General features: G+C 48.9%; 1 protein-coding gene across 7 annotated transcripts in view; it reads left to right on the top strand.

Moving 5' to 3' along the window:
* ATP9A (ATPase phospholipid transporting 9A (putative)) overlaps window positions 1–27,458 on the top strand; it is a 128,393-nt gene that overhangs the window by 59,557 nt on the left and 41,378 nt on the right. For 6 of the 7 annotated variants that reach the window (XM_055545321.1, XM_055545322.1, XM_055545319.1 and 3 more), the window contains 5 exons: window positions 4,252–4,328; window positions 8,623–8,783; window positions 9,018–9,160; window positions 10,127–10,239; window positions 21,077–21,289. In XM_055545321.1, coding sequence (XP_055401296.1) covers window positions 4,252–4,328; window positions 8,623–8,783; window positions 9,018–9,160; window positions 10,127–10,239; window positions 21,077–21,289 — 707 coding nt within the window. The remainder of the gene's footprint in view (window positions 1–4,251; window positions 4,329–8,622; window positions 8,784–9,017; window positions 9,161–10,126; window positions 10,240–21,076; window positions 21,290–27,458) is intronic. The other variant, XM_055545320.1, reaches the window with a different exon arrangement.

Raw genomic sequence — 27,458 nt, 5'->3', positions numbered from 1 at the left:
AGTTGAGTCTCAGAGAGGTCGAGCGACTTGCCTGAGGCCACACAGCCTTGGGGAGATCGTCTCCTTGGAGGAGGAGATGGGAAGGCACACTGAGACCTGGAAGATGGAAAAAAGGTTTCACATAGCTCCTCAGAAAGGCACCGTGAAGTTAAAACATGCATTCTTTCCCCACTTGTGTGACTTCTTTGTGTTTGGTGAGGTGGGACGAGAGCAAGCCGTGACCCCCAATCTAGAAGTGTTAATCGCCACGCCCTGCAGCGGGTGTCTGCTTTGCAGTGGGTCTGAGGAGCTGGGCGGCTACCGTTTCTTTAGCCGGCCTCCGCTTCTCCCCGCATAGATGTCTGATCACACTCTAGTTCTAATATAAACACAGAGTTAAATGCAAGCCATTTTCTCCTTCCGGTGCTCAACTCCAGAAGCAACCCTCGAGAGTAATCTTAGGTATTTGAGATTTCACTTCTGTGTTCCCTTCAGAATCTAATTCCCGTGTCTTGATCACGCCACGTTATCAGTTGGAAATTTAAGAATAAAAAAGCTTCCCAGGCAGTGCTCAGGGTCCATCCGCACTGGCTGGCATCAGTCTGTAAGAAGATGCAGTTGCCATGGTAACTGGGCTGCTAGGCTGAGGAGTCACTGGGGTGATGATAGACGGGAGAGGCTGGTGGGGGCTCGGCAGAAGCAGAACCTGGGTGTCGCAGATCCCAGTTCTTCTCAGGCTCTCCATGGAAAGGGACAGTTTCTTGAGCCCCTGCCCCCACCCCCAGTGTGCAGCACGTCAGTCTGTGGCCCTGCTGGGGCTGAACTGTGACCACCATGCGGGTCACACCATGCGGGTCTGATAATGCCTACTGGTCTGTACCCTGTTCCTCGGGGCTTGTCCTGGAATCACAGACTCGTGTCAGAGCAGCGTCTGGTTGCTGTAAACCTGTCGAATCCTCCCTCTCTGGGGCTCAGCCTCTCTCTCTTCTCAGACGGGGTCAGAGGTCGCCGGCAGCAGCACTGTGGTGGAGGGTGTGAGGGGCTGGGGGAAATACCTGACCCCGGCAGCCTGGCTGGCTGGAGCCCCTGGCAGGCAGGATGGAGTGGACACCACAGCGGGCAGGCGGCCGAGGGAGGGGCCGTGTGGGGGGAGCCGCCGGGGATGTAGCCTCAGAAGTGGGGTCGGGGTCTGGGGGAGCGGAGGGGCGCAGGTCAGGGGTCTTCAGGGCTGAGTGGGGACCGTGATGAGTGGAAAGTGGGAGCCAAGCGGGGTGGCTGAGCTCAGCACCTGCCGGAGATGCGGTGAGGACTGAAGACCCAGTGGCATCAGATCTGCCAGTTTTCCAGAAGAAACCACAAATCTTTATTTGTATATATATTTTAACATGCAAGCTTCTGTATTTAAAAGTTGGCAACTACTTCAAAACCTTTAGGGACTTCCCTGGTGGTCCAGCGGTTAAGAATCCGCCTGCCAGTGCAGGGGACATGGGTTCAATTCCTGGTCTTAGAAGGTTCCGTGTCCTGTGGGACAACTAGGCCCATGCACCGCAACTCGTGAGCAGCCCCTGCACCCCCACTCCACTCACTGCAGCTCGAGAAAGCCCACCCGAGAAAGCCCAGCCGTGGCAGTGAAGAGCCAGCATAGCCAGAAGCTGAAGAGACAGAGCTTTCGAGCACTGGGCAGACCAGACCAGCGCGGCTCTGTGGACTGCTGGCGTGCTCTTATGGGGTGACTGAGGCTGGGGTCTGCATCTCCTGGAGACTGTTTCGGTCCTGGGCACAGAGGGGTGTAGGGGAGAGGGCATCTCCAGCGGCCTTTGAAGGCACCAGGATTGGCCAGTACTAGATGGGGACGCTGCCCTCGGGGGCCCCTGTTATTAGGACTCTCTAGAACCCTGGATGCTGGGGATTGGGGCCTACCCATGTCCGCTCTGGAGTGAGAGCCATGGGCGCACGGCCACCCCTGCACACCCTGAGCTCAGCTCCCCCTGTCCGACCGTCTGCGGGGGGTTGGCTTGCACTCTCTGGGGCTTGCCATCTTCCTGGGAGCAGGCAGGTACTCTCTCCAGCTCTCCGTCTGCTGAGCGCCTCCCTGGAAGGGAACCACATTGTGCAGGAGACTGCATCGACTCGGGGCCCTTGGTGTCTCCCCTGGGGCCTCTGTCTGAAAGACACGGCCCCAGCACTCTAAAGGTTTGCTCCTTTAGCAACTCTGTTTGAATCTCTTGGCGGTTTGGGTGTGTCCCTCTGTTGGTGCTGTGCCAAGAGCTGAGGAGCCAGAGGAGAGAAGCTTAGGGATTTCCTTTATTCCGCGGAGCCCAGGCTGTTTGTATTCCCGGGATCTTCCCTGAGTGCTTGGCGGGGCTACCCTTCTCGTGTTTCGGGTTTCAGCTTAGATGTCCTCCACTCTGAGCCCGCGTCCCCGGTCATCAGCGCATGCTGGCCCCCTCCCCAGCCCCTCCTGTCTGTTTCTCTCCTGGTTTCATCGGGGTGCCGCCAGCCCCATGCTGACTGGGGTGCTGCTGCCCTTCTTGACTCTCCACCTGCCCTGCTGTGCGGAGCATTTCCCTGGCACATCCTGAAAAGGGGAGACAGAGGTGCAGTTTTGATGGCTGTTGCCTGTTTTCCCCCCAGATAGGCTGCTCCAGCGGACGCCCCAGCCAGCAGCGTGTGTGCCAGCCCATTTCCCCACCTCTGGGCTCACGCTGATGTTCTCATGCATCTGAATTGTTATTACGAGGATGGGAATAAGAATTTCCCATTTTTTTGGTTTTTGAGTAGGGTAAGCATCTTTTCTCATGTTAATTGGCTTTTTGGGTTTCTTTTAGAAATTGTGTATAACAATTGATGTCTTTTTTAAAAACAAATGATGATGGAGGGGTGGAAGGAAGGGGTAGGGGAGTTCTCAGGAAAGCTCCCATCCAGACAGACGTCTGCCAAAGGTTCTGGTTGCACACCAACTCTGAGCGGAATCACAGTCCATGGGAAGAACGTGCTCTGATAAGAGGGGCATCTTCCTAGGTTTCCAGGGTAGTTTGTGAAGTTGCAGCACCTCTGGATGCCTGTGAGGCCAGTGGCATGAAGGACAGGCCCCCCCTCCCCGCCCCCCGACCTCTTCTGTTCTCCGAGGCAGCCAGGCCCACAGGCCAGCAATGCCCAGTGGGGCGCCTTTTTATTTATTTGTTTGTTTGTTTTTGTTTTTTTAATTTTTTTATTTTTTTGGTGCCTTTTTAAAAAAAATTATATTTATTTTTGGCTGCACTGGACCTTCATTGCTGTAGTTGGGCTCTCTCTAGTTGCAGAGAGTGGGCTTCCTGTTGCCGCGGCTCCCCTTGTTGCTGTGTGTGGGCTCTGTATACCCGGCTCAGCAGTTAAGGCACGCAGGCTCTAGGGCGTGGGCTCAGGAGCTGGGGTGCGGGCTTAGTGCACCCGGCCCAGCAGTTAAGGCACGCAGACTCTAGAGCGTGGGCTCAGGAGGTGAGGTGCGGGCTTAGTGTACCCGGCCCAGCAGTTAAGGCACGCAGGCTCTAGGGTGCGGGCTCAGGAGGTGGGGTGTGGGCTTAGCTGCCCCGCGCATGGGCTCTGTATACCCAGCTCAGCAGTTAAGGCACGCAGGCTCTAGGGTGTGGGCTGAGGAGGTGGGGCACGGGCTTAGCTGCCCTGTGTGGGCTCTGTATACCCAGCTCAGCAGTTTAGGCACGCAGCCTCTAGAGCGCCAGCTCAGGAGGTGGGGTGTGGGCTTAGCTGTCCCACGCGTGGGCTCTGTATACCCGGCTCAGCAGTTAAGGCACTCAGGCTCTAGGGCGTGGGCTCAGGAGGTGGAGCACGGGCTTAGCTGCCCCACGGCGTGTGGGTCTCCCCAGGCTGGGGTCGAGCTGCTGCCCCTGCGTTGCCGGGTGGGTCTCCTCCACTGGACCTGCAGGGAAGCCCTTCCAGGGGCGCCTTCAGCAGTAGTGGGGACGCCCTGCGCCTTCACCGAGCTGGATGGCCTCCTGCCCTTCTGTGGCTGTTGAGCCTGAAATGAGGCTAATGAAAATGGGGGCTGTATTTCACTTTCTTTTTCACTGAATTTAAATGTGAATGGCCACATGTGGCTGGGAGCTTTCCTGCCGTCTGTGTGGACACAGACATCAGTCGGCCCTGGTGTAAACTCGGGGACTTCCTCGCACTGCAGACGCTGGACTGAGAAGAGGTGCTCTCGGCGCGTCAGGCCCTCTGAAAGCCTGCCTGTCTGAACTCACATTCCTCTGGGTTGTGTTTCCTTCGTCTTAGGTACTGTCGTGGGTGTTGTTCTTTACACGGGGAGAGAACTCCGGAGTGTCATGAATACCTCGAATCCTCGCAGTAAGGTCTGTACACGGTTGTGGGATGTGTTTTCTTGCCAGAACTTTCTGACTGATGTGGTTTAATGATTGGTGTTGGTGGGGTGAGGAGCAAGACTCAAAAACAGGAACCCCTAAAAGTGTGACTTCATTTGTATAAACTTACTGTCTTTTTGTGTACATGTTTGTGCATAAGAGTGTGTGTGTGTGTGTGTGTGTGTGTGTATGCTGTGCTAGTCACTTCAGTTGTGTCTGACTCTTTGCGACCCCATGGACTGTGGCCCACTAGGCCCCTCTGTCCATGGGATTCTCTAAGCAAGAATGCTGGAGTGGGTTGCCATGCCCTCCTCCAGAGGATCTTCCCGATTCAGAGATTGAACTCATGTCTCTTAGTCTCCTACACTGCCAGGCAGATTCTTTACCCCTGCTGCGACCTGGGAAGCCCATACATGTATTTATACACACAATACATAAACACATATTCAAAAACGTATTTGAAGATATTGTGGTTGGGTTCCAGACCGTCATGTCAAGTGCGTATCACTACAAAGCAAGTCACATGAATATTTTGGTTTCCCAGTGCATATAAGTTATGTTTACACTATTCTGTAGTCTGTTAAAGTGTGCAGGAAAAGCATTGTCTCAAGAAATGTACATACTTTAATTTTAAAATATTTTATTGCTAGAAAATACTAACACTTATCTGGCACACACACCTTCAATTTGTAAAAAAACACGGTATCTGCAAAGCTCTCTGCAGTTAAACAAGGGCTGCCTGTGTATGAATACATAAGATTTTAAAAGTTTTAAAATGTAGTGTTGAGTCCTGAGGGGCTCCCCAGGTGGCGCAGTAGTAAAGAATCTGCCTGCCAGTGCCGGAGACTCAGATTCGATCCCTGGGTCGGGAAGATCCCCTGGAGAAGGGAATGGCAACCTACTCTAGTGTTCTTGCCTGGGAAATCCCATGGACAGAGGAGCCTGGAGGGCTGCGGTCCATGGGGTCACAAAGATTCAGACATGATTTAGCAGCTAAACAACCACGGTTGAGTCCTTACTGTCTGCCACATGTAGTTCGGCACCCTCTACCCACATCACTTTTAATCCTTACACCAGCCTGTCAGCAGACGTCTGCAGCTTCTTCTCAAGAGGAGAAATGGCCTGGAGAAGCACCATGCTCTGGCGAAGCTGCATAGACCTGGATTCAAACCCACACCGAGCTGCTGGCTCTGGCACAGCCCGCAGAGTCAGCTCTGGAAGTTGACCTAATGGCCCTGTTACTGCTCAAACACAACAGGACCCGCCCGCCCAGCCCCACCCCTCCTCCAGTTTCTTAGAGTCAGGATATTGCAGAATGATTTCCTTGGTCAGTTCCGTGAAAAAACATCAGTCATTTCGCCTCAGCGTTACCATCCCCATGACAACCACCGTTACAGCCATCACTTCAGTTCAGTTGCTCATCGTGTCCACCTCTTTGCGACCCCATGGACTGCAGCAAGCCAGGCTTCCCTGTCCATCACCAACTCCTGGAGTTTACTCAAACTCATTTCCATCGAGTTGGTGATGCCATCCAACCATCTCATCCACTGTCGTCCCCTTCTCCTCCCGCCTTCAATCTTTCCCAGCATCAGGGTCTTTTCAAATGAATCAGTTCTTCGCATCAGGTGCTCAAAGTATTGGAGCTTCAGTTTCAGGAACAGTTCTTCTAATGACTCTTCAGTACTGATTTCCTTTAGGATGGACTGGTTTGATTTCCTTGCAGTCCAAGGGACTCTCAAGAGTCTTCTCCAACACCACAGTTCAAAAGCATTGATTCTTTGGTGTTCAGCTTTCTTTCTAGTCCAACTCTCAGATCTATACATGACTATTAGAAAAACCATAGCTTTGACTAGGCAGACCTTTGTTGGCAAAGTAATGTCTCTGCTTTTATAATATGCTGTCTAGGTTGGTCATAACTTTTCTTGTAAGGAGTAAGCGTCTTTTAATTTCATGGTTGCCGTCACCATCTACAGTGATTTTGGAGCCCCCCCAGATAAAGGCTCTCACTGTTTCCCTTGTTTCCCAATCTATTTGCCATGAAGTGATGGGACCAGATGCCACGATCTTAGTTTTTTGAATGTTGAGTTTTTAGCTAGCGTTTTCACTCTCCTCTTTCACTTTCATCAAGAGGCTCTTTAGCTCCTCTTTGCTTCTGCCATAAGGGTGATGTCATCTGCGTATCTGAGGTTATTGATATTTCTCCCGACAATCTTGATTCCAGCTTGTGCTTCATCCGGTCCAGCGTTTCTCATGCTGTACTCTGCATAGAAGTTAAATAAGCAGGGTGACAATATACAGCCTTGATGTACTCCTTTCCCAATTTGGAACCAGTCTGCTGTTGCATGACTGGTTCTAACTGTTGCTTCTTGACCTGCACACAGATTTCTCAGGAGGCAGGTGAGGTGGTCTGGTATTCCTGTCTCTTGAAGAATTTTCCACAGTTTATTGTGATCCACACAGTCAAAGGCTTTGGCATGGTTAGTAAAGCAGAAGTAGTTGTCTTTCTGGAACTCTCTTTCTTTTTCTATGATCCAGAGGATGTTGGCAATTTGATCTCTGGTTTCTCTGCCCTTTCTAAGTCCAGCTTAAACATCTAGAAGTTCATGGTTCATGTACTGTTGAAGCCTGGATTGGGGAATTTTGAGCGTTACTTTGCTAGTGTGTGAGATGAGTGCAATTGTGTGGTAGTTTGAACATTCTTTGGCATTGCCTTTCTTTGGGATTGGAATGAAAACTGATCTTTTCCAGTTCTGTGGCCACTGCTGAGTTTTCCATATTTGCTGACATGTTGAATGCAGCACTTTAACAGCATCATCTTTTAGTATTTGAAATAGCTCAACTGGAATTCCATCACCTCCACTAGCTTTGTTTGTAGTGATGCTTCCTAAGACCCATTTGACTTCACATTCCAGGATGTCTGGCTCTAGATAAGTGATCACACCATTGTGGTTATATGGGTCATGAAGATATTTTTTGTACAGTTCTTCTGTGTATTCTTGCCACCTCTTCTTAATATCTTCTGCTTCTGTTAGGTCCATACCATTTCTGTCCAATATTTATTGTGCCCATCTTTGCATGAAATGTTCCCTTGGTATCTCTAATTTTCTTGAAGAGATCTCTAGTCTTTCCCATTCTGTTGTTTTCCTCTATTTCTTTGCATTGACAGCTCAGGAAGGCTTTCTTATCTCTCCTTGCTATTCTTTGGAACTCTGGGTGTATCTTTCCTTTTCTCCTTTGCCTTTCACTTCTCTTCTTTTCTCAGCTATTTGTAAGGCCTCCTCAGACAACCATTTTGCCTTTCTTTTTCTTGGCAATGCTCTTGATCACTGCCTCCTGTACAGTGTCACTAACCTCCATCCATAGTTCTTCAGGCACTCTATCAGATCTAATCCCTTGAATCTCTTTGTCACTTCCATTATATAATGGTAAGGGATTTGATTTAGGTCATACCTGAATGGTCTAGTGGTTTTCCCTACTTTCTTCAATGTAAGTCAGAGTTTTGCAATAAGGAGTTCATGATCTGAGCCATTCAGCTCCTGGTCTTGTTTTTGATGACTGTATAGAGCTTCTCCATCTTTGGCTGCAAACAATATAATCAATCTGATTTCGGTATTGACCATTTGGTGATGTCCATGGGTAGAGTCGTCTCTTGTGTTGTTGGAAAAGGGTGTTTGCTATGACCAGTGCATTCTCTTGTTAAAACTCTGTTAGCCTTTGCTGTGCTTTATTTTGTACTCGAACTATATTACAACTATAAATGCCACTTATTTGAGGTTTTAGCCTTATCTGGGGCCATGTTTCTGCAAAGTGATGAGTTTCATGGGCTGGTTCCATTTTTTAAAAACATGTATTAAGATAAATATAGTCATTAAAATAGTAATGTTCAGGAATGCATCACCTAAAAATCCGATGCCACCGGTCATGTGTGCCCTGACTCTCCATGCAATACAAAACCAGTGCGTGGTGTAGAGCTGGGTCGTTTCACGGGTTGCTGGGAGCACGGTGGAGGCCGTGCAGAGCACAGCAGCACTGAAGGCAGCAGTGGCCCGCTTATATGTTTCCATGCTAGATCTTTAAATCGTTAAGAAAAATCAAAATGAGATTCATTGAGGTCCCTGGGATGGCGGTTACTCCGTGGAGCCCAGTATTCTCACCCAAAGTTGTGGCGATCCGCAGAGCCTGCTGTCTCACCCAGGGTGCAGGTGTCCAGGGGGAGGCCCAGCCCTCCGGGCGGGCTGTGGGCCGCAGCAGCTCACGGCGAGTGTCCGTCTGTGCCATCCCGCAGATTGGCCTGTTTGACCTGGAGGTAAACTGCCTCACGAAGATCCTCTTCGGAGCCCTGGTGGTGGTGTCCCTGGTCATGGTCGCCCTCCAGCACTTCGCCGGGCGCTGGTACCTGCAGATCATCCGCTTCCTTCTGTTGTTCTCCAACATCATTCCCATCAGGTGCGCTGAGAGCGAGCTGGTGCCGCAGTGTTTGCGCGTCTCTGTCTCTTTGAAGGCTGTGCTTTTGTGGTTTTGAGAAGGAGCTGGTCCCTTGTAAGGGCTGACCCGGAACAGGCGGGGTGTCATTTGTGCCGATGTTACGGCACCCACGGTGTGTGTGTTGGAATCGGCATTGAGGTACAAGCAGCTTTTTGGTGTGTCCTGTTAACCCGTATGCTCTGGTTTTCTGCCCAGCCTGCGTGTGAACCTGGACATGGGCAAGATCGTGTACAGCTGGGTCATTCGCCGGGACTCGAAAATCCCCGGGACCGTGGTTCGCTCTAGCACGATTCCTGAGCAGCTGGGGAGGATTTCCTACCTACTCACAGACAAGACGGGTGAGTGTCCGGGGCCCTTGCAGGATTCAAAGTCAGAGAAGATGCTTGGACTATCTTTCTGGAGGTATTAGAGATGAGTGTTGCAGTTCTTTTATCCTCTTCATCTTTGGATGAAGATAGACTCCTTGGTGGACACGATGATGATAGCAGCAAAGCCTTACTGAGAGCTAATCATGTGGAAAAGCACTGTTCTGGGTGTCTATATCTGGTCACTTAATCCTCCCCTGATATTGTGAGCTTGGAGTTATTAAGTGACTTGGTTACATGACTTGTCAGAAGCATATCGTGGCAGAAGTAGGCTTTGAACTCAGACAGACTGGCTTCAAGTCCTGACCCTGAAACCACATCTTAAAATGCCTCTTTACAGTCTAGCACCTGTCAAGTTACGAGGTGGTTGTAGTGGTTGAGAGCAAGTGGGGAGACCTGGGTTCAACCTGCATCTCTACCATCTAGTGAACATGGGATAAAAGGGGATCTGTTGCAAAGATCCGGGAAGGCAGAGCAAAGCTAGATTTCAGGAAGAAGAACCAGGCAAGTTCTGGCTGTGTCAGTATCAGGATGGTCTCTTGACTTGACAGTACTCATCTGTTGTCTGTGCGTCTGTCTGGTCAAGGGTTTGATTCCTTCAAGATTGAATCTGATTGGCCTCGTGTATGTCATGTCCTGCCCTCTTGGCCAATGGAATGAGTCAGGCACCCTGATTGGCATTCTCTCTAGACCATCCCACGGACCAAGGATGATCATTTCCCCTGGACCTCTAAGATTCTGTTTTTAGAAGAAATTCTTGGATTCCAGGCTGACAGAATATCACAGATGTCTACTCCAGCAGAAGCAGTGCTGAAACCAGTGTGTGACATAGAGTAAACCCTCAAAAAAACAAAAACAAAAACAAAGAACTCTCGTTACTGTTAATAATAGTGAGAGCTTCAGGATGCAGGCACAGTTGCTCCTTGCTTTGTGTTCCAGGAACTCTTACCCAGAATGAGATGGTTTTCAAACGGCTCCATCTTGGCACCGTAGCCTATGGCCTCGACTCAATGGATGAAGTTCAAAGCCACATTTTTAGTATTTACACCCAGGTAAAGCCTTCTGTTTTGATATCCAAAGTGATTTTTAAAAATATTTACTAGCATCTCTATTGGGAAGAATTCATAATGCCATATGATTCACCCATTAAATGTGTACAACTCAGTGGGTTGTTTTGAATATGCAGAGCTGTGTAACCCTTGCCACAATCTGTTTTTATCTTCATCACCCGAAAGAGAACTGCCATACCCATGAGCAGTCGCTCCTCGCTTCCCCCCACCCACCTTACCTTCCAAGCCCGTGGCAATCACTGGCTCTTCATATTTTGAATAAACCTGCAGTTGAGGTTTTTCCCGTCTTCCTCATCCCAAGGGTTGATCTACTGAACTACGACTAATGGATGGTAGGGGAAACACGGAAGAAAATTATTTGCCAATAACTAGTATCAGAAACGGAGAAGGCAGTGGCACCCACTCCAGTGTTCTTGCCTGGAGAATCCCAGGGATGGGGGAGCCTGGTGGGCTGCTGTCTCTGGGTCCGCTAGGAGTCAGACACGACTGAAGCGACTTAGCAGCAGCAGCAGCAAAAGCTCTGAGAATGTGATGGTTCTCCTTCAAGCTTATAGACATGTTTACTTTTTACTTTTCCCCAGTTACGAGCAAAAGCAATCAGTAGTTAATGGACTGCTTGTGACATAATCACGGTGTAACTGATGAGCTTTAGTTCCTCATCTCTTTTCAACTCAGCGATCTCATGGAAGAAATGATCAGAAATGACTATCAACTTATCTGCTCCTGGTTTTCTCCCCCGCTACAATATTTTTCAAAACCAGTCATTTTTTTTTTTTTAGAGAAAGATATTACTTGTAAGTGTCCTAAGAGTCCTAAAATGTTAGACCGGTGAATCACCACCTTGACTGTTCATCAGAATTCCTAGTGATGTTTTAAAAAACAAATAGAATAAAAGCAAAACAGAAGACATTGGCTTGGGCCTGATCCCCTAGAGATTCTGGCTCATTCAGATGCGCTTCTATGTGTTAAAGGAAAGATGATAAACAAGCAGTTCCCTTGGTAATTCTGAAAACACACCCAGAGCTGACATAGCTCGCATTAGACGAGCTACGGGGTTATGATACTGGTTTGAGGACAAGAGAATAGAGGCCATGTTTTGCTTGAATTTGTCCAAGTAGATACTGATTCTGTAGTCAGAAGGCCAGTTAAAAATGTATTTTTGTGTAAGGATCAGAGGTGCACTCTCTACATGCTTAGCAGCACCATCAGAGTCAACATTTTAATTTTCTGGGACATTTGCCGGCTGGCACACCTGGATTTCCGGGGCGTCTCCTGAACGCGGCGGGGCAGGGAGCAGAGTCTGGAAGCGAGTGTGGGTTTTACGTGAAGAACAGCTCGCTCGATCCACGTCGAGTCATTACCTACAGCCAGCACGAAGCACCTGCCAATCTGCTGGCTGCCTGTGTGGGCATCGTGGCTTGACTCTAAATGGATCCATGGACCTTTTTCAAAGATGGACTTTAAGACTGTTAGAAAATCACAGGGATGCGGTTGGGCTGGGGGGAGAAGCCACTGCCCACCCCTGTTCCTTTCCCCCTCTATCTGACCCGTCTCCCAGCGTCGAGTCGTGGGGTCTGTGCTGGGCTCCGAGTGTCACTCTCTAGGGGCTTCCCTCTCTGCCAGCTTCTGCCGCCCTGTCAAAGCTGATGGCTCCCATGTCGGCATCGACCCGACCTGGAGCTTTAGCCTGGAATCCTTGGCATCTGTGCTCACGCGTAAGGAGCTCAGTGTAACCACATCCCGTCCTTCTCCCTGCATCCCCTGTGTGCTCAAAGTTGTTCTCGTCTTTGTAAGCACCGTGCCCCTTTGCCCTGTGAGCTCCGTCCAGGGGTTTGGGAGGTGCCCCTGCTTCCTGCCCCGTGGCCACCTGCCTGCAGTCACAGGCCCGCCCCCCTAGACCACCTGCTTGGCTTTGGTTGTCATCCTCTCTCGCTCAACAGGCAGAAGCTGCAGTCTCCCTTGCCTGGCTGTCTGCAGAGACCCTGCAGGGTTTCCCTGCTTCGCTCCTCCCCGCCCTGGTCCTGGCAGCAGGGTCTGTGGCGTCCAGCGTGGCCTGCATCCCCTCCCCACCCTCACCCATGGTTCAGCCTCTCCTCCCGCTCACCCCAGTACACCCCGGCCTGCAGCTTTCTGGCCAGGGTCGGCCACTTCACTTCTGTGTCTTGGAGTAGTCTTCCCTCTGAACCGCCCCCCTAGTGCCCTCAGGACTCCCCCGCAGGGGTCACCGTGTGGATCGTCACGCTTCTCAGCCCCTGGCCGGGTCCCGCCTCCCTCGGAGCCCCGCGTCAGCGGTGCCGGCCTGCCGACGGTTACGTTAGATGGCGTCACGCGCTGCAGTACGTGCCCTGGCGGGAGGCACACCCCTGCCCATCCTGGTATTAAGAGCTTGTGGTATTGACAGAAGCCACCCTTTCTCCGATGTTTGTCTGGTTCAGCTTTGTGGCCCATTTTTGGGGGAGCGCAGATAAGCCTCTCAGTGAAGTGCCGAGAGTCAGAAAACAGCCTTTTTTACAGTGAACTCTCAGCACCGTTCCTTAGCGGAGGCTCATAAATTGACTTGCCCATCCTGGCCTTGGTGTAAAAGAACGGGGTGTGACGGGGAGAGGCTGGGGCTGGTGTGGACACCCATCCCCCAGGGAGGCCATCTGCATCCTTCTCTCCGGACAGCGAAAAGCTGCCTCACGGATTCTTTTGTGAGGACAAGTGTGAAGCCTTTCCTGTGTGTGTGTGTTTAACAGCTTTATTGAAGTATAACATACATACCATAACATTTAGCGATGTTAACTGTACTGTTTAATGCTTTTTTCAAGTAAATTTACAGAGTTGTGGAATCATCCCCACAATCCAATCTTACACCGTACCCACCCGCCCAGTGGGATTCTCCTGAGCCTGTTACAGCCGTCCATCTGCCCTTTAGGGATTAATAATAGGATGTTTATAGCAGTGTCTCCTAAATACAGCGTTTGGAATTCCTGGGTGAGATGGCCAGGGACCGAGTCAGAAGGTCTCGGAGTGGTGGCTGGACTTACAAATTTTAACAGGTGAACCAGGTGATTCCAAAGGGCAACAGAGGCGCTACAGCTACTTTGATTCTAATTATCTAGTTGCTCAGCCATGTCTGATTCTTTTGTGACCCCCATGGACTGTAGCCCTCCAGGCTCCTCTGTCCCTGGGGTTTCCCAGGAGTGGATTGCATTTCCTTCTTCAGGGGATCTTCCTGACCCAGGGATTAGTCCTGCATCTTCTGCATTGGCAAGGGGATTCTTTATCACCGCACCACCTGGGAAGCCCACCTTGAATCTAAGGTCCGCCGTTATCTTTCAGAATATCGCTATTCTAGATCTGTGAACTCCAAAGCAGAGGGTGCAAGGTGACCCGTGGAGGTGCAGGAAGGAAAGATTTGAGTGTTCACGCACACTTCAGTTTATCATCTTCAAAATTAAAGCAAAATTTAAACCTTACTAAGAGCATGAAGATTGACCCTGGGACCCTCCCTCGATTTATCGGACGAACATTCATCAGAAAGGAGTCAGAATTCTGGAATTGTTTATTTTCGAAACGTTGGAATACAGACTGTTTTATGAGTGTCTAGGTGACTGGTTTTAGGGATGTTATTTAACTAAATTAACCTCATAAAGAAGGCAGGTGCTTTTACACGATTCCTGCAGGGAAACTCCAGATGATTAATACAGGCCCAAACAAACCACAAAGAAATGGCCAACACATTATGAGGGAAACCCATGACAGGCTAGGGAGATGTGATGATTTTTCCTCTGGCTTATTGATTCACTTACTGACACCTTTAAAAAATTGAGAGATGGCTCACAAACCATAACATTTGTCCCCTTAAGCGTATGGGTCAGGGTTTATTGGTATATCCTCAGTGTTCTGCAGTCACCACGGCTATCTAATGTCAGAGTGTTTTCACCACTCCAAAGAGGGACCCTCCCTGCCTCTTAGACTCCCACCGTTCCCCAGTTGCTGGCAACCACCCATCTACTTTTTGTCTCTGTGGGTCTGCCCATTCTGGACATCTCAGATGCCTGGAATCAATCAATACCTTTTGCACCTGGCTTATTTCACTTGGCGTAACATCTCCAAGGTTTTTCCAGGTTGCAGCCTGTGTCAGCACTTCATGCACCTTTATGGCAAACAGATACGACAATTTGAATCTGTAATTTTAAATAATTATAATTTTAAATCTATAATCCTCAGCATATGTCATTTTGAACTTTTAGCTAACGCTGTGAAATATGCTCTCTTCTTTTTATCACGTCATTTTATGATCTTTTGCTGTTTCTCAATGCACAGTGTAACTTGAATACACATGTGGGAAAGGTACTTAAATTTTTTTCTCAACATGGTCAGAATATGGCAACCCACTCCAGTGTTCTTGCCCGGAGCATCCCGGGGACGGGGACGGGGGAGCCTGGTGGGCTGCCGTATATGGGGTCGCACAGAGTCGGACAAAACTGAAGCGACTTAGCAGCAGCAGTCTGTATATTGCCTGGAATATGGAATCATCTGTTTTATTTTACTCACCCTGGCAAGTGGAAGTATCTTTAACTTTTATTGATACATGTGTCTGAGAAAAATAATGACTATGGAAGCCACGTGGTGTCCTTTGTCAGAGAAAACCAAGACTAGTGGTTTTGAGTGTTGTTCTAGGCTATTTTATATGGGTACATTCTTATTTTTTTTTTAAAAACATAGTTCACTTTATTACACATATTTTGATCTGTGAACTGTGATTTTTCACTTAATAGTTTGCCTCTGATACTGTTGAAGGATTTGGTAGAGTTGGAATTTACTGAACGGTTTTTTCCCTTTTCTGTTTAATGAGTATGCTGGTGAGCGTGTGAGTTTGTGGTTTACTTTCTGCGCAAGACGTGCGCGGGATGCGCTCGGCCGTCAGTGCGTGCTGTGCCCAGCTGATGCGTCTCTTGCTTTCTGCAGCCATAGGGAGTACAGAGAAGGCTGTGTTTTCTCAGGGAAGAATTTTTACTCGTGTGTTTTTCTCTGGGACACAGAGCTTACTTTGTTTTTTAGTCATTAAAAAGGAATTCTAATCCTTTCTTAGGATGCATTTTTTTTGTTTTTTGACTACAGAAAAAATAAATTAATGTGGATCGGTGCAAAGAAAAAACATTGAGGTCACCTGTATTCACATCAGTCAGAGATTCCCGGTGTCAACACCTGACTGCATAAAACGCCACGCCATTTGACTGCCTTTGTGCGTCTGTGGAGATGTCTGCTGTGTTTCTCTCTCTCTGGTTCTTTTTTCTTTCCAACAAGAAGTCATTATATTTTTGTAATTCCTTTAAACTAGAGCTGAGGATCAAAATTATGTGTAGAATTGAAAAATATGTATATATGCCTGGGCCCTACTGTATTCTTTAAGTGACCGGGACCTGGGCATATATATTTAGATTTCTTAAAATCTTTCCTGATTATTCAGAGAAGCATTTCTGACTAAGACCCACTGTTAGAATAACACTGTCCAGCTTCCCTTTTTTGCCCACACATGTCGTAGTTATGATCCTTTTGAATGGTTTTATAACAGGGCCAGATAGGGGTAGAGTGAGGAATGCACCTCGGAAGGAAAATTCATTGAGATGGAAAAAAATGCAGTCATTAAGACAAATCATATTGTAATGCAGTATTTAAAAAACTCAAAACGAAGGTAAAAAATTCAAATCTTAAATCGACAGGCTGCAGTTGAGCACTTGCACAGGTTGGTCTCACCGTCCTCACCCTGGACTGTGGCAGCAGAGCGTGCGTGTCTGGTTCCCGCCATTGCCTTGCCGCGATGACCTCAGGGGCGGCATCATTCTTGGTTGTGGGGGCCAGCCTGTGCATTGTAGGCTGTCAGGCAACATCCGTGCCCTCCACTGTCTAGCTGTGTGTAGCACACTCCCCCTGCTCTTTGTGACAACCCCACGTATCTCCAGACACTGCCCGAGGAGGAGGGCAGAATCTCCCAAGCTGAGAACCCCTGTGTTATATGTGGTTCCGTTTCAATAAGTTGCCTTTGTCATACAGAAAGGTGTGTACTATTACATGGTAAATGTTAGTTGCTTAGTCGTGTCTGACTCTTTGTGACCCCATGGACTGTAGCCCACCAGGCTCCTCTGTCCATGGAATTCTCCAGGCCAGAATACTGGAGGGGTAGCCATTCCCTTCTCCAGGGGATCTTCCCGACCCAGGGATCGAACCCGGTTTCCCACATTGCAGGCCCATTCTTTACACTCTGAGCCACTAGGGGAGCCCGGCTATTATACAGTAAATGTTATATTTATTCAGTCACTTAGCCTGTAAGTCAGTTGATTCATTTGGAAGTTGTAGCTCTGAGCCTGTCTCTAGAAGAGTGGCCCTTTGAGGTTAATGAGTTATCAGCTCTGAGCTTTATTTGGAGAGTGACGTGGGGACCTGTTGAAACAGGAATTCCTTCTCTTCAATAGTGTACTTTTAAGCAGTTGCAACCCATTTGTGGTATCTGTTGATTTTATGAATGTTCATAAGTGGTAGTGTTTTCACTGCATTTGGAATAGAAGACGGGTAAGAGAAGGTGGATATTCATGGTGACTGAGCATTTAGTTTTTGTATTACTCTTTCCTGAAATATAGGCTGGGGTTCTCATCGGGAAATACCCTTGCCATGGATTATTAACGAGAAACGGAGGCCTCTTTTTTTTCATGGAGTCTCCAAGTCTCATTTGTTTGCTGGGGTAGCGTGGAATGACCGAGACACCCCACGGTGCGGGACACCCACCCCGGGCCCGAGGCAGGGGCCTGTGTGTGTGAAGAGCTTGATTCTTCACCCAACTTCTGACCTCACAAGGGCCTAGCGTGTCCCGCCCTCCTTAAGAGGACCGGTGGCTTCCCCCGTAGGGCAGAAAGGGCCGTAACCTGCCTCTGTGGATACCACATCTGTTTTTATTTTCCCCTGGTATTTTTTAAGTAAGAAGAAATGTGTGTAGGTTAAAGGGCCTACGGGGAGGAGGCTGGAGATAAACACTGTACAACGTGAAGCTTTTCCATATGGGCAACGTGGGGATGCTTAACAGCCAGACCCAGTGCAAACGCTGGCCGAGCCCCTCGTAGTGGCCAGTGCCTTCCTGGTGTGTGCGGATCACCATTTGGTGCGTGGAGGAGCCTTTTATTTGCAAGTTAAATCAGAATCGGTGGTTGTGACCCGTCTTCCCTGAAACATCTTAGTGTGTGTGCTTAGTCGCTTCAGTCATGTCCGCCTCTGCGATCCCATGGACCATGGCCTGCCAGGCTCCTCTGTCCATGGGATTCTCCAGGCAAGAACACAGGAGTGGGTTGCCATTTCCCTCTCCAAATCTGACCTGAGACAGGCCAAAACGATCTTAGTAGTAAAGGGGGATACGTATCAATTTCAGAGAGAGACAAAGGAACGTGGAGGCAGCAAGTCAGTTGCTTGTGACGTTGGTCTGATTCAGTCGCCGTCTTCTAGGTTATTGTCAAGTAGTTCCTTGATCTGAGAGTGGGGTCTTTGCAAAAATCTGGGCTGTGTTTCTCTTTTTGCCTTGCTCTGGAGTGGTTTCACCTGGAATGCAAAGCCCCAGGGCTCTGTGTTATCCCACATTTAAAATATTAGTGGAAGTATCTGACTCCCGTAGACATAATCAGATTGCTTCTAAAACCCAAAGGTTTGTGAAAGATACCCTTAATTCAGCCTTCCCTTCAAACCCACTGTTGCTGAAACTTGCCAGCCAGAGCAATTACTTTGTCAAAGGTCTTGTTATTGCTCCTAATGGTAAATAATAATTTGGTCCAGGTGCTGAGGAATGTGGGCAAAAAAATGAAGACACACGTCCATGGCCAGAACATAAATTACAGAACTTTGAAGAAAAAAAAAAACATTCTTGATTTAGCCTCACTATGAGAGGGGACCTTTCTGTAAATCTTCAGTCCTCGTTATAATTTTAGAGTTAAATTCTTTATAATTAAAAGCACTTGGCAAATAATGATTCATTTAAACTGTAGTTCTGATATATTACTCTAATTATTGTTACCATGCAGCGCCCTTTGGCCTGGAAGTGAAACCTGTGTCCTCTTGACACCAGAGGTTAACAGAGCAGGAAGCCAGAGCAGTGTGTGTGTGCCTGCGTGACCAGAATAATTTAGTAATTGTCTAATTACCTGAGCAGTCTGATGCCACTGCTAAAAATAGTATTAAAAAATTAAATGAAAGTCTTTTCTTGTTTCTCATAACCCATCTGTTCTCTATTTTGGGAAACCATGTGTTCATGGGTATAAAACATGATTCATTCTAAAAGATCAGATCGCTTCTCCTCTGTTGGATAAAATATGTTTTTAATGGGACGTACTATTCAGTAACTCATAAACAGCTCTCACTTCCGAGACTCAGTTGTGGAGGTAGGGAGGCTCTGATATTTTGTCCTAAATTGTGACTTAAAATCTGGAACCGATGTTGGTCAATTTGATATTTATTTCTTCTTAAAACTGGGGGGGGGGTGTCAGATGAGGACTTCTCACCATTATCTCAGGAAAATTAAGTTGTTTGTTCAACAGATATCGGAGGCAAGTTATGTCCTGCCCTTGGTACTAGAATTCAGTAGACAAGCTATCTGTTCTCACGATCACAATCTAACAGGAGCGTGAGCAGGTAAACAAGCCAGTTTTAGCCTGTGAGACACTGGCACCGGTGCCGTGGCAGCGTGCTTCCCAGTGGGGCGGGCACAGGAGGCAGAGCCAATTAGGGGGTCAGGGGGAGGCATCTTTGAGGAGGTGACGTTGAATCTGGGGCCTGAACGATGAGGTGGAATGAGCTAATTCTGCAAAGATGTGGGAAACAGTCTTCCAGGCAGTGGGCACAGCAAGAGCAAGGGCACTGAGGCAGGATAAGGAGCTTGGAGAGAGGCTGGTCAGGTGGGTCATGGGAGGTATCTGAGTTTTACTGATCACTAACTCATAGACTACTGACAAGTAGTCTTTTTCTAGTGGCCTTAATTTTTTGTTATATTTTAAGGCAATAGAGCAACTCAGCACAGCACAGAGCAAAGCAGTAGAACCCATTCTTCAAAGCAGAGCCTTCATGGTACCCAACGGTACACAGGTGGGGATGGGACTGCTTGTCCTCCACGTTTGATGCTGCTGAGTGCGTTTCTCAGGGTTCCACTACTCCACATGTGGGTTGAAAACCAGCCCCTAGTCCACTCCTCTCATTGGCAGTAAACCGAGGCCCAGAGGGCAGATGGGCCTTGCTTGAGGCCACACAGCTGTTCACACCTAACCTGAGTATCAGACTCAAATTTCTCACCTTCAGTTCAGTTCAGAAGCTCAGTAGTGTCTGACTCTTTGTGGCCCCATGAACCACAGCACGCCAGGCCTCCCTGTCCATCACCAACTCCTGGAGTCAACCCAAACCTATGTCCATTGAGTCGGTGATGCCATCCAACCATCTCATCCTCTGTCGTCCCCTTCTCCTCCTGCCCTCAATCTTTCCCAGCATCAGGGTCTTTTCCAGTGAGTCAGCTCTTCGCATCAGGTGGCCACAGTACTGGAGTTTCAGCTTCAACATCAGTCCTTCCAATGAACACTCAGGACTGATCTTCTTTAGTTTGGACTGGTTGGATCTCTTTGCAGTCCAAGGGACTCTCAAGAGTCTTCTCCAACACCACAGTTCAAAAGCATCAATTCTTCGGTGCTCAGCTTTCTTTATAGTCCACCTCTCACATCCATACATGACCACTGGAAAAACCATAGCCTTGACTAGACGGACCTTTGTTGACAAAGTAATGTCTCTGCTTTTCTTTTTACCATGTTGCTCAAAACCTTTTCCCCAAGACTTAACCCATAAGGAGGACAAGCCATGTGCTGAAAGGTATAGAGAAGAGGTGGATGAGGGCTGTGTAAGCTGGGCAGCCGCTTCTTAGACAAGAATTAGGGTCCTTGGTCGGTGCCAAAGGCAGAGCCTGAGCACACTTCAGTTAACCTTGAAAATCGACCTTGAGTGCACTTCTGGTACCATTTTGCAGTATGTCTTTACTGACGTTCTCCCTGCCCTGCCCTGGGATGCTCGTCGCCCTTTAGAGCCCCGTTGAGGCTGTCTTCCATTTTAAACTGCGAGGAATGTACAGGTCAAACGGTGGCTCTAAACTGGGCAGGATTTTGGTCTCCGTGGGGCATTTGGCAACCTCTGAAGGCATTTTTTGTTTGTTCTCCTGTGACACCTGGGGTTGTTTCTGGAGTCTAGGAGATGGAGACAGAGACACTGCCAAGCATCTGCTACACACAGTATGCGCCCCCACCCAATAATTATCCTTCTCAAGTATGAGCAGTTGCTGTTTAGTCGCTCAGTCATGTCCATCTCTTTGACAGCCCCATGGACTGTAGCCCACCAGGCTCCCCTGTCCATGGGATTCCCCAGGCAAGAATACTGGAGTGGGTTGCCATTTCCTTTTCCAGGGGATCTTCCTGACCCATGGATGGAACTTGCGTCCCCTGCATTGGCAGGCAGCTTCTTTACCACTGAGCCCCAGGGAAGCCCCACATGTCAGCAGTGCTGAGGTCCTGGTCTGAAACCCCAGCATCGCTGGCAGTGTAGCGGAGCCCCCGACACCACCCAGCGTTCCCGGGTAGAATCGCCCACATACCCTAGACTGTCATTTCTTCCCTTATTTTGTGTTTGTTTTTGGCTGAGCCCCAGGGACTGAACCCCTGAAGTGCGCGCCTAGGGTGGCACGTGCTAGAGCAGCGAGGCCGCCGGCCCCTCCCTCCCCGGAGGCCCCTCCTGTCCTGGCCCTCCTCGCTGTTCTCCTCTCCCGCAGCAGCCCCAGGACCCGCCGGCTCAGAAGGGCTCCGCGCCGACCACCAAGGTGCGGCGGACCATGAGCAGCCGCGTGCACGAAGCTGTCAAGGCCATCGCGCTCTGCCACAACGTCACCCCCGTGTACGAGTCCAACGGCGTCACCGACCAGGCCGAGGCCGAGAAGCAGTACGAGGACTCCTGCCGCGTGTACCAGGCGTCCAGCCCGGACGAGGTAAGCCCCGCGCACGCCCGCCGCCCGGCTGCGCCGCCTGGAGCCGCCTGTTGGGGCGGCGCGAGCCAGGTTGATGCTGGGCCCGTAAAGGCCCCGCCCTTCCTCCGGAAGGAGCAGTCTTGACCTTGAAATGCATCATAAATCAGGGAAGAGCAAGAGATCTGTGTGGTTCAGACATCCAGCACACGGGACACAGGTCCCTTAAATGAACCACATTCCTTCAAAAAGCTTTATTGATACAATCCACATAGCATGCAGTTGCCTGTTTAACGGAAATATAGCTCAGTGTTAATAGTATTTTCGTGGCGTTCTCTAACCTCACCACAGTTGATTTTATTTAATTGATTAGTGAATTTTTATTTCGGCTGCACAGGGTCTTTGTCGTGGTGCTTGGCCCCAGTCGTTGCTGCGTGTGGGCTTAGTAGCCCGACAGCATGTGGGACCTTAGTTCCCTGACCAGGGATCGAACCTGTGTCCCCTGCATTGGAAGGTGGAGTCTTAACCCCTGGACCACCTGGGAAGTCCCCACCACAGTCAACTTTAGTGCATTTTCACCACCCCAAAAGGAAGCCCTCCATGCCAGTCTTCCACAGACCCCCACCACCCCTCCCCGCAGCCCCTGACGAGCCCTGACCTGCGTTCTGTCTGGGTAGACTGGCTGTTCTGGATGTTGCGTTCAAGTGGAAACACCCGCTGTGTCTCGTTTTCTGCCTCATTTCTTGCGCTTCGCATGTGTTTTCAAGGTTAATCCATGTAGTGGTGTGTATCAATTCTTCGTGCCTTGTTTTGAATGAACGGTATGCTTTTGAATGGATAACACTGTGTTCCGTTTGTCTGTTCTTTGGTTGATGGGCCTGTGGAATGTTTATATGTGTTTTTCTGTGAACATCTGTGTCCAGGTTTTTGTGTAGACACGTGTGTTCTGTCCCCTCGGTGTGCGTATAGGAGAGGATTACTGGGTGGCATTAACTTACGTGTGGCCTCAGTTTTACGGCATGTCCTTCGGGTTGTGTCTGTCTGAGCTTTGCCTGTGATGTTGTCAGGTTACGCGTTTCTGGCACTGGCCTTGGTGTCTGGACTCACACGACGTTGGCGTGTCCCGCTCTCAGAGGTTCTAACGTAGGTTTCTTGGCTAAGGTGGTGTCCCATGGAAAACTTTCCTTCCGGGTGAAGTCGCCGTTTTCTGTGACTGGCTCATAACACCAGCCCCCTGGGTGACAGGTTGTTTTCAGAGCCCAGATTCTTTTACTTTTCTGCTAAACCTTTCACTAAACCATTTTTAGACACCACTAGATACCGATTTTCATTAATTTGAAATATAGCCCCTCTAACTAGGTTTCAATGTATTTTTTTCTAAAAAAATGAGAATATTAATATTGGCAAGGGTTTTGCATCCTCCTTTTTTTCACTTAATGTTTTATCATGCCTGTTTCTGAATTTTGTTGAGTAGTATTAGAATACAGTTCTTCAGATTTACTGCCCATGAATGGACCGTGACATCTTTTAACGGTGCTCATATTTCTGGAATTTAGATTATGCCTTCATTTCAAGCAGCAGTAGTTAGAAACATTTCTAACAGGCATCCTTGCACCTGATGTTTGTAGAAATGGTGTAACTGGGTTCATGATTTCGCCAGGTATCTCTGAGGGCCTCCCGTGGGCCAGGCACTAGGAGTCTATGTTAAACAAGACACCAGGCCACGTCCGTAGGGGCAGCTGGAGTGAGACAGTGGAGCACGTGGATCCTGGGTTCCCAGCTCCACACCTGGGCAGGTTTCTTATCTTCATGGTGGATCAGTGGCATGGGACAAGAAGGTGTTGTGAGGCTTTTAGTAAATGGTCAATAAATCCCGCGGGTCAAACTGAATGAATATGTTTATGTAAATTACGAGAGCGCTTCCCAGGATTTTTTTTTTTTTAACCATTTTACTCTTCCACCAGCATTGCAGGGAATCCCAACTATTATTATTCTTATTAATTTCAAGAAGGAAGGAGGGGCGTCTGTGGTACGTGAAGTGTTTTTTTTTTAATATGTACGTGATGACAGTTGACTCATTGGAAAAGCCCCTGATGCTGGGAAAGATTGCGGGCAGAAGGAGAAGAGGGTGTCAGAGGACGAGATGGGTGGCTGGATGGCATCGCTGATGCAGTGGCCATGAACTTGGGCAAACTTCGGGAGACGGTGAGTGACAGGGAGGGCTGGTGTGCTGCAGTCCGTGGAATCACAAAAAGTTGGACACGACTGGACTACTGAACGACATCAGTGACAGTTGACATTCACCATGCACCTGGGATTGTGTGAAACTCGGTCTCTATTATTATTTAATGCTTACAGCAGCTTTGGGAAAGGGCTGAAAGTATTAGTTACTCAGTCATATCTGACTCTCTGATCCCATGGACTGTAGCCCCCCAGGCTCCTCCGTCCATGGAATTCTCCAGGCAAGAGTAGTGGAGTGGGTTGCCATTCCCTTCTCCAGGGGATCTTCCTGACTCAGGGATCGAACCCTGGTCTCCCACATTGTAGGTGAATTCTTTACCATCTGAACCATGTCAGTGACTATTACTATTTAATGCTTCCAACAGCATTGGGAGGTGGTTTCTATCATGACCTCTGATTTACAAATGAGGAGACGGACGCACAGAGAGAGTAAGCAACTTGGCCAACGTTGTATAGCTGGTGAGCGCCAGCGGTTGGTCCCAGGCAGCACCTGCTCTTGCTGGCTCAGCCTTCAGCCTCCTGGTAAAGCATGTGGTTGAACAAATTGTAGACAAAAGCCTTGGAGTTAAAGGAAATGTTGCAGGAAGGGAAACCTCTTCCAGGGCCTGAGAGCGGACTCTTGTCTAATACGCAGAAAAGAACTGTCCAAAGAGACAGACATGCTGGAGACTTTACTGGGAAGGGGCACCCTAATAGAGAGCAGGAGGATAAGGGAACCAGGAGAACTGCTCCGCCATGTGGCTCCCAGTCTCGGGTTTTATGGTGATGGGATTAGTTTCCAGGTTTTTTATGGCCACTCTGACTCAGGGTCCTTTCTGGTAGCATATGAATTGCTCAGCCAAAGTGGCTGCCAGCGAGAAGGATTTTGGCCTTTTGGCCTTTCCCGAACTCCTCCGGTTGGTGGTGGCTTGTTAGTTCCGTGTTCCTTACCAGGACCTCCTGTCTCGTGCAGATGGTTACCTATGGTGCCTGGTCAGGGTGGGGGGTTTCAGTGTGCTTCCCCTAACAGACTGAAGTGACTTAGCAGTAGCAGTAGCAGATACTACTCAGACGGAGGGGCCTGGTAGCCTACAGTCCATGGGGTCACGAAGAGTCAGACACGACTGAGCGACTTCACTTTCACTTTCCCCTAACAGAAGCAGGCTTTTCTCCTATGGCCCATTCGGCTAAGCTGTTCCTGGGAAGGAAGGAATTCGGGCTGAAACTCACTCGTGTGTTGGAAGTCTGGACCCCTCTGAGAGCATCAGTGAGCTGGTGCTTGAGGTGGTCGAGGGAGGCACAACGGAAATCTCCAAAGGTCAGGAAGGACACTTGGGTGTGTCTTTCCCCGTGAGGTCCTTTCTTCCTCCTCCTCTGGGGCAACGGAATGTGTCCCCTGGGAGATTCCTCCTTCCGTCTGCTCGGTATTTGTGGAAGAGCTCAAACTGTGAAGCCGAGTTGATCCGTGACCACTGATATCTGAACCAGGCTTTTTAGGGGTGAAAAATGTGGTAGCCCTTGGCCACATTCTGAGATGGGACTTGTGTGCAGAAAGAGCAAAGGAGGGAGGGACTATAGGTATGGATGAGTCTACTGATCTCTTGGGACTTCTGCCCTGGAACAAAAAGCTTGTCACTTTTGTCACTGTTTCTTCACCGGGGTTTGTCTGCTTGATCTTGCTTTTCCATTTGGGAATGGGAGGATGTTACCACTGAGTGGGCCTTGTGAGAAAGGACCAGAGTCTTGATAGTTATGGACTGGGAACCAGTAGCTTGTGGGTGTTGGGTAGAATTTAAATTCAAACAGGTTCCAGATGTTGGTGGTTGGATGAGCACTTCTGCCTCTGGGCTCCTGTTGACTACTGACACGCATCTGTGGTGGTCTTTAATGCCTGCCCGCACCCCTGGTTCCTGCTGAACTTTGATATATTTGTTTTAGAGCTGTGCAAAGGTTTACCACAAAGGTAAGTCTTCCATGGAATGCTGTGTGCTTCTCAGCTCCTTTTTTGTTAAAGAGAAGAGCCCTTTATCTCTGCTGTCCGTTAATCACCTCTGGATTCAGATTTGTTCTGTTTTGCTAAGATTCTGAATAGTGTTTCTTTTTAAAAAGATATTTTCTTTTGGTCTTCGATGTCTTCATAGAGGTCAGTGTTACTTTCTTGGTTTCCTTTTCCCCGTGACTTATTTTTTTATTACTCAGTTATTTCAGGTTTATGATAGAGAATGTAGAGAAGAAAAAAGGTAAGCCAAACCCTACCAACTAAAGGCGTGTTATTGTTCAGTTGCTAAGGTGTGTCCAACTGTTTGTGACCCCGTGGACTGCAGCCCACCAGGCTCCTCTGTCCATGGGATTCCCCAGGCAAGAATACTGGAGTGGGTTGCCATTGCCTTCTCCAGGGAACCTTCCCAGATCAGGGACTGAACCCTGCATTGGCAGGTGGATTCTTTACCACTGAGCCACCAGGGAAGCCCAACTAAAAGGTGTAACCACTGTTAATATTTTCCCCACCAACCTTTTAAACTACTTCGAAAGATGCATACCTCGAAACAGAAATCTGTTTATGTAAATAGACCATCTGACAGAAAGTTGGCCGAATCGGTTGCCAATGAAATCTTTCAGAAAGTTGTCCTGTTTCCAGATCTCTTTGGGATTCCATGTAGGAGCAGCGGGGTCTAGAATCCTACCTTTGAAATTCTATATCAATAAAGCCTCACCGGTGCGGGCAAGGTCAGTTGATGGAATACATACAGAAGCCAGTATCCGTTTTACTTCGGAGCTGCTGGAGTAATTCCTACCAGTTGGCGCAGGATTCATTTCCTGTAACAGAAAGCAGGATTTCCTAAATTTGTTTCCTGTGCGCATTCCGCCTGGGAAGCCTTGAAGTGTCTTTATTCAGCTATTGATTACAGCCTGGGGGCAGCGCCCTCCCCTGCCCCGGTATAGTGACTCCCCAGGGAAGTGAAATGGCTGCAGTCTGCTGGGGAGAATTCCGCCCTGATCGCATCCCATCCTTTTGAGGATGTTTGGCACCGTCAGAGGTGGGGTGCAGTGGAGGGGGTTTAGACTCTAGAGATGGAGAGCATCCCTGCGTCCATTAAAATGTCAGGGGCTGGGAGTAATGCAGACGGGGTGTCATAAAAGAGGTGTGCAGTAAAGGTACAGCGCTCTAGAGGTGGATTTTGCTTTTTGTTCCCCACTCCGGTATTCTCACCTGGAGAATCCCACGGACAGAGGAGCCTGGCGGGCTACAAGCCAGAGCTCTCGTGTCGCAGAGCCAGACACGACTGAAGCAACTTAGCACGCTCTCATTATTAGAGTAACAGGGCTTCCCTGGTGGCTCAGTGGTAAAGAATCCGCCTGCCAGTGCAGGAGACGGGTTCAGTCTTTGATCCGAGAAGATCCCCTGTACCGGCGAACAACGGAGCCCGTGCACCCCAACTGCTGAGCCTGTGTTCCAGAGCCTGGCTTTGTGACAAGAGAAACTACTGAAGTACCGCTCCTCGAGAGTAAGCCCTGCTCTTTGCAACAAGAGAAAAGCCTGTGCAGCAATGAAGACCCAGCACAGTCGAAAATAAATAAATTATATATATATATATCTAAAAGAAAACAGTAGCAAGAGCTTTTTATAGAAAAATAAAAAATTAAAGAAAAAAAAAGCCAAAAATATTTTGATGTTTTTGCTCCCTCTCTCTTGTATGTGTGTGTATATACCTTATATGTTCAACGACCTTGACTCGTTCCCTTGCGTTATCCCTTTCTGGTAACCGTCTATGATGGGAAGATTCTTAGTGACTGCTGAGATACGGCAGAGATCATTCTTCCTGTCTCCCAGGCATAACACTTAGGTGGGCCCCTCTTTTGGTGGTCGTGACTAACATCGTGATGGAGGGCCTTGCGTGTTCAGTCCCCCTGTGCATCGCAGCATGCACAAAAGGTCCCAGTTTTCTCATTTTGTGTTTTCTTAGCCCTGTTG

The sequence above is a fragment of the Bubalus kerabau genome, chromosome 13 (genome assembly GCF_029407905.1).
Source record: "Bubalus kerabau isolate K-KA32 ecotype Philippines breed swamp buffalo chromosome 13, PCC_UOA_SB_1v2, whole genome shotgun sequence".
NCBI lineage: Eukaryota > Metazoa > Chordata > Mammalia > Artiodactyla > Bovidae > Bubalus > Bubalus kerabau.
Note: the sequence above shows the minus strand (reverse complement) of the source record. Positions and strands in the feature narration are given on the sequence as shown.